The sequence below is a fragment of the Poecilia latipinna genome, unplaced genomic scaffold (assembly GCF_001443285.1).
Source record: "Poecilia latipinna isolate Pla-1442-1.1 unplaced genomic scaffold, P_latipinna-1.0 Scaffold726, whole genome shotgun sequence".
NCBI lineage: Eukaryota > Metazoa > Chordata > Actinopteri > Cyprinodontiformes > Poeciliidae > Poecilia > Poecilia latipinna.
In genome coordinates this window covers 266317-272501 of record NW_015113342.1, presented here as the reverse complement: position 1 = coordinate 272501, position 6185 = coordinate 266317, and the positions used below count along the sequence as shown (strand labels likewise).

Sequence of the window (6185 nt, the reverse complement as noted above, 5' to 3'; positions counted from 1 at the left end):
AAGACATTTGTATAAACTACAGATTCCTCTGACAGAACATGTACTGAAGGAGTTAAACTTTAAACTCAGAGCCCATGCATCCCACTAAATGATGGATTTTGCTTAAAAAAAAAAAAAAGTCTCCAGCTTCACTCCAAGTGAGTGCATCACTTTTAAAAGAACTCCCTAATCTCATTTCCGAAAGAAACCCAACACATGCAGAGGAAGGCTCTAAATGGGCAAAAAAAATATATATATATCTTATTTCCAGAAAATGTATGGCGGTGAGACGGGGGGACTGAAATAGCTTCAGATTGTCTGTTGAGCACAAGCAGGATACTTTGTAATGGATTGTTTTTGTCTGGGTGTCGCTCCTTTTTTTTATTTATTTATTTCTTTTTTTCTTTTCTCCCCTGCAGGGCTGAAGCAGATCCATGCCCTGTCCATCCAGGGGAACTATGAGCTGCGCATCGACTTGGAGGACTTTGAAAATAGCACAGCGTACGCCCATTACGGCACCTTCGGTGTGGGTCTCTTCTCTGTGGACCCTGATGATGATGGATACCCTTTGACGGTTGGAGACTATTCTGGCAACGCAGGTATGCGTCTTACGTAGGCTCTCGTTTTCTTGCGAGTTGTGCCGTGCTTTTGCTATGACAAGACTCTTCAGACTGAAATGTAGCTACTGCTAAAAACGGAAGCAGGGGACACCTACAACCGGCTCCTCCTCCATTCTCCCTTCAACTGTGATAGCAGTGCAGTATTTTTACAGCGCAGGAGGCGTGTCCACTGCTTAAGGAGTGCAGTTTGTTCCACACACACACACACGCACACAGAGAGGGAGGGAGAGGTACAGAAAGTGGTGTTGTCTCTGCTCCCTAACCATCAGATCCAAGCCAGCTACCTGTCACCTTGATTAAATTACTGGCAATTAATTGCACAGCTTGACCTGCAGCGTAAACAAAAACCTGCCACTGAAATGAAGAAGCAATTTAAGGGTCCTGTGGGGAGCACCGCTTCGAGAACACCGAGAGAACGGGGACAAATATGAGAGACGCAGAAGGGAGGAGTCGGGTTGGAAGGAAAAGCCAGAGGAAGCAGGTGTACCGAGAGATGAGCTGGGCTAAATAAAAACCCGGATAGTTCTGTCGACAGTGCCTTGCAAGACTGTTAATGGAACACGTTTTATTGGGATTTTATCTAATGGATAGCTGTGAAGTGGAAGAAAACGATGCCTTGTTTTTTTGTTTTTTTTTAATTCTTTCCAAATAAAACTCTGAAAAGTTTGACCAGCATTTTTGTTCCATCCAACTTCATGCTGAACTTAGCATAACATTCATAAACTTTACTGATTACCTGTATGATTCATCCAATATCTCGGATTTGATTCAAATATATATATACCTCTCTGTCTGAGATCATCAAATCAAAACATTTCAGTGGTCTTCCAAACTCGCGACCGTGGATTGCGATGCCCAATCCTTCCTGCAGAGTTCAGACGTTCAAATAGCAACTAGAGACATTCTCACAAATAAGACTTTTCGCTAAACCTGAGCTGTTACGACATAAACTTTTGCTTGCTTGCTTCAGTATTCGCAAAAAGTCCTGTGTGATTGCAGTCCATCTATGCGATTTCAAGCTCCCCAGACACCATGTTGGCTTCCCTCCAGGTTTTGCTGCTATTCTTATTAGCACCATTTGCTGCTGCTGTCCTTCTCTCCGATCAGCCGACAGGTGCTCATTTGCACCGTGAGCAGCTGGATCGTAATGGGCATCAGAGGAGGCTGCCGGCCCCCTCAAACCACCAAGGTGACACCCGGTGCCTTGTAAATGAGCCTTTAAGTGCCACTGTTGTTTTTTTCCTCCTCCCTACGCCCTCTGGACATCAACCTGTTGTTGACACCACTGGGGGCCTTCCCATCTCCCCTTTGCTCCGTTCACTAAATATTTTCCTGCTAACGGCAAATTGGATGGGAAGACGCGAATACGAGGCGTGCCGTGAGGTTATTTTTCCGTCTGAGAGGGTTACCATAGTAATGCCAAATGGGGAGTGTGAGCGGGGCAGAGCAAGAGAGAGGGTGGAGGAGCTTCACAGCCCCAATCCGAGCAATTAAGTGCCGTTTGATGCCCTCTCTGGCTGCTGTTAGTGATCACCCGATGGCTGGTAAGCAGCCTTTCCTTCGGCTCACAGCTCTGTCCTTCTTTTCACTCTCTGGCCCCCGATGTGAAGTCAGCTTTGGAAATAAAGGGGAGAAAAGAGATGAACGGAGCAGCGTGGGGGGAGTTCATTGCACATTATGAGCTCTTTGAACATCCATTTGCGAAAAGAAATCAAGAAAATTCGGGCTTACTGCTGCATCTCTGAGGACGTTCCTCTCATTTTACTTGTAAGTCTTTAAAAGCAGGGGCTTTTCGGAGGCGGTTATCGTCGTTGAGAAATTGCCAGCGAGAAATCTTTATGTGGTGGGACGATGTTTCCAGCTCAGCAATTTGATTGTGGGGATCAGACTTAGCATCCAGACCATGATTAAGGGCACTTGGCTGTGCCGCATCCCTGCAGTGGTCTTACATCACTGTCATATTCACAATCGTGGGCTGGAGAAAAGCGGGCCCTCTCATTGATTATGCTTTTAAAGCTTTTTGTACCAGCAGAAGGGGGGGGGCGAAAAAATGAAAGATGCCCTGAAGAATGAAATCAAGATATGACATTATGCCTCTGTTAAAACATTTACATCAAAAGATAAACATTAAAGCCTCTCCGAGTGCCACATATCCAGACGAATCCATCAAGCGTGTGTTATTAAAAGCCATAAAGGTCACAAAAGAAAGTTTGATGAATTGGCTGCCAAGTGGCCTGACCTCCCGCTTCAGATAATGAGAAGAAAATATTCTTCAGAACAGTGGAGCTCTATTTTTATTTCTTTCATTCTGTTTACCCTAATGGGCAATTTATTATTTTTGCCTCTTTAAAATAACTGTGAATATATGCAATCAGAATAAGATCAAAGAAAATACACATCGTGTTTCCTAAGTAGTCATGAGCGCAGCTCCTCGCTAACTTCCCCACATTTAGTCACATCACAGCCCTAAACTTTATGTGATGCACCAACTCAAAGCTATGTATGATTGTAAAGTGAAAAAGGGTTAAGGTTAGGGTTGGGTTGGGTTTTTGTTAAATCACTATACAGTTCAATTCAAATGGGTTATTTAGGGAACCAAAGAAAGGAAACTGACCTCTTACTTTGGTGTCATTTACAAAACAAAACCCCAAAAGCAGGTGTGACAACACCTTGTATTATTGAAATTGACAAAAGTAAAATCAGTTAATGAGACCAAAATGTAGCATTTTAGCCTACATGCAAAATGCTTCTTTGCTTTGGAAAGCCAGTCAGAGGTGGTAGGAAGTGGATATCTGTTTTATACAGGACGATGCAAATAAAAATAAGAGTGTTTTTGAGGCATCCTACGGATTTGAAACCGGGATGGAGGTCACTCTTCCAGCACTGCATACAGCCACTTCAAAAATGGAAGAGTTTGGACCAGTTTAAAACGGCCCAGTCAAAGCCCAGACCTGAATTTTAACAGCAATCTATGGAAACACTTACAAGTTGCTTTTTATAGCTTGACCAAGCTTTTTTTTTTTTTTTTTTTTTTTTTTTGCGTAAAAATTGTGAAAAACCTTCATCCTATTCCTTCCACTTTCCTTATTAAGGCCACTTTGCATTTGCACACCAAACAACACCTGAGCAAATTGACGTTTGTGGCGCTAACTAACGTGACAAAACGTCAACAATCAAAACCTTCTGCTTGTTTTCAGGGGACTCTCTTCTGAAGCACAACGGCATGAAGTTCACCACCAAAGACAAGGACAACGACCACTCTGAGAACAACTGCGCCTCGTTCTACCACGGCGCCTGGTGGTACCGAAACTGCCACACCTCCAACCTCAACGGCCAGTACCTGCGCGGCCAGCACACCTCCTACGCCGACGGCATCGAGTGGTCCTCCTGGACCGGCTGGCAGTACTCCCTCAAGTTCTCGGAGATGAAGATCCGTCCCACCCGTGACCCCGACAATAAATAAAACTCATAAACAGGAGGAAGAGGAGAAGACGAGATGTTTTCTGGATCATTCAGAAGAAATATATATATTAAAAAAAATAAAATTAAAAAAAAAACATGGTTTTTGACAGATTGAATTACGTGTCTTCACATTGTTTATTATTTAAGTTTAGTTGACTGCAGTTGGCTCCATAGCTTCCTCCTCATGTCTGTTACTGCCATGAAGTTTTCTTTACGGAAGATTCTAACCATGATGCCCGTAGTTTTGATACTTTACCTTATAAAACGGCAAAACCGAACCCTGAGCCCACAATCTACTTTGCTCTTTCCTCAGTCTAGAGATGTGGTCCAGCCCCTCTGCAGTATCATCATACTCTCTTGACTTTGACCCCCAGCCCAAAACTTTAGGAGCTACGGTTGGAGAGAGTTCAATCGCATAGAGCGGAACAAGACCAGCCCCTTCCCAAAACGCCAGGCGAGGCGGAAGATGCACATTCTTGGGTTTCATCTGCGTGAAGGGAAAGCTCACCGGTGCACTTTGATACATTTACATCCCTTATCTGTGTGAATGAGACCCAGCAGGGTCGTGGCAATGAGAGCGCTTCCTCAAATAATGAGGAGAGGGGGGGGAAAGACAGAGAAGAGGAGGAAACGAGCTCACAGGAGTTAAATTGGCTGAAGGAAAAGGGGGACGGAATGCATCAAAGGGGACGAAAGGCAAGCAAGAGGAGTACGAGGAGGCACAAAAAGAATGAAAAACGAGCACAGACAAAGAAAAGAGACAACGGAGGATCTCGTTCGTCTGACGTAGGCCATTAGGGAGCATATTGGGCACTTTGTCTGATCTGCCTGCCAGCTGAGTACCGGCCAACCGAGGCAACATCGCAGATGGAAACACAGCACTTTTTGTGTGCGTACGTGTGTTTGCGCGGGTGATCGTGTGTGTGTGCACATCTCTGGCTGAAAAACAAACAGACAAAGCTCTCTCTAAGACTCTGTTTCCTGTCAGGAAGTCAGAAGAGTGACTTGACTGAGCACATTGTAAAGCACATGCATGGCTGGCGCACCTTCGCTCCGTCCACATACGTGTCCGAATTAAGAGAGGAAAGGTCGCGTCAGATCGGGTTTATAAAGAAATGGAACGATTCCCACTTTCCCAACTCATCAGACTGCCCTCTCGTTTTCAGGTGTTCAGTATGAGATTTTTTTTTTTTTTTCCAAATGTATTTTGCGCACGTAGCTCGTTTTCTGCCGTCATGCAAATGTAGAAAAGAAATTGATTATCAAAGGGGAGAAAAATCTTTTCCTATTGTCTGTTTATTTTTTGCTTTATTGGGTTTTTTTTTTTCCTGAGTTCAAGTTCTGCAGTTTCTAGTGGCAAAACTCAAAATTGCCTCAAGCTAGAATGAAAAACAAGAGATGGGGAAAAAAAAATTACAAAGCCATCACATTGGTAAAAAAAAATTGTGCAATCCCTGCCCTGTATTTTTTTTATTTATATTTTATTTTAAGCACTGTCAATCCTTTTTTTTTTTTTTTGGGGATGTAAGAAAAGCTTTAAAATTTCTGTAGATTCTACTGTACAGCGTGTATGACTTTCAGAGCATGTGAAACATTTCTTACTATGCGAAAACACAACGAGAGCACACGGACTTAAGAAAATCCACCTGTGACGAAGAAAGAACTTTTCCTACTCGTCCCCGTGGTCGGCGGTGGGGACTACTGATCTGAAGGTTGAGCACAAGGAAAGATGAGGGTTGTGATTATCCCTCAAGCACATGCTATTTTTTTTCCCCTTCTTCTTCTTATTCTTCTTCTTCTTCTTCTGTGAAAGAACAATGCAAAAGCACGTTTCAATATTTGGGAACATTAGCGGCCTCGCAGGACACCTGCGACCTTCTACTTTTCTGGATTCTCTTCTTTTGGACAGCAAGACTGCATTGCGTCTTGGAATGTGCGCCGAGTTTCATGTGTAGCACCAAGCAATGTTGCGTTTGAATACCTCTGACGCTGGACCAGCTGTGAGTGTCTCCGGACGTCGCCGTCACGCCGCGCCCCCGTGCTTTCTGTGGCGACATCGGCACGTAAAATGCTGCCCAGTCACGACTCAGTGGACAGCTGGCCCCTTTCTTCTTCATCAAAAGC

The 6185-nt window shown here is 44.1% G+C and overlaps 1 protein-coding gene across 1 annotated transcript; it reads left to right on the top strand.

Annotated features, from left to right (window-relative positions):
* The first annotated feature begins 310 nt into the window (after positions 1-310).
* On the top strand, positions 311-5464 carry LOC106955333 (fibrinogen C domain-containing protein 1-like). Its single transcript, XM_015045445.1, has 2 exons — positions 311-578; positions 3797-5464. The coding sequence occupies exons 1-2, from the start codon at positions 326-328 to the stop codon at positions 4060-4062; spliced, it is 519 nt and encodes a 172-aa protein (XP_014900931.1). The 5' UTR covers positions 311-325; the 3' UTR covers positions 4063-5464.
* Positions 5465-6185: the final 721 nt, after the last annotated feature.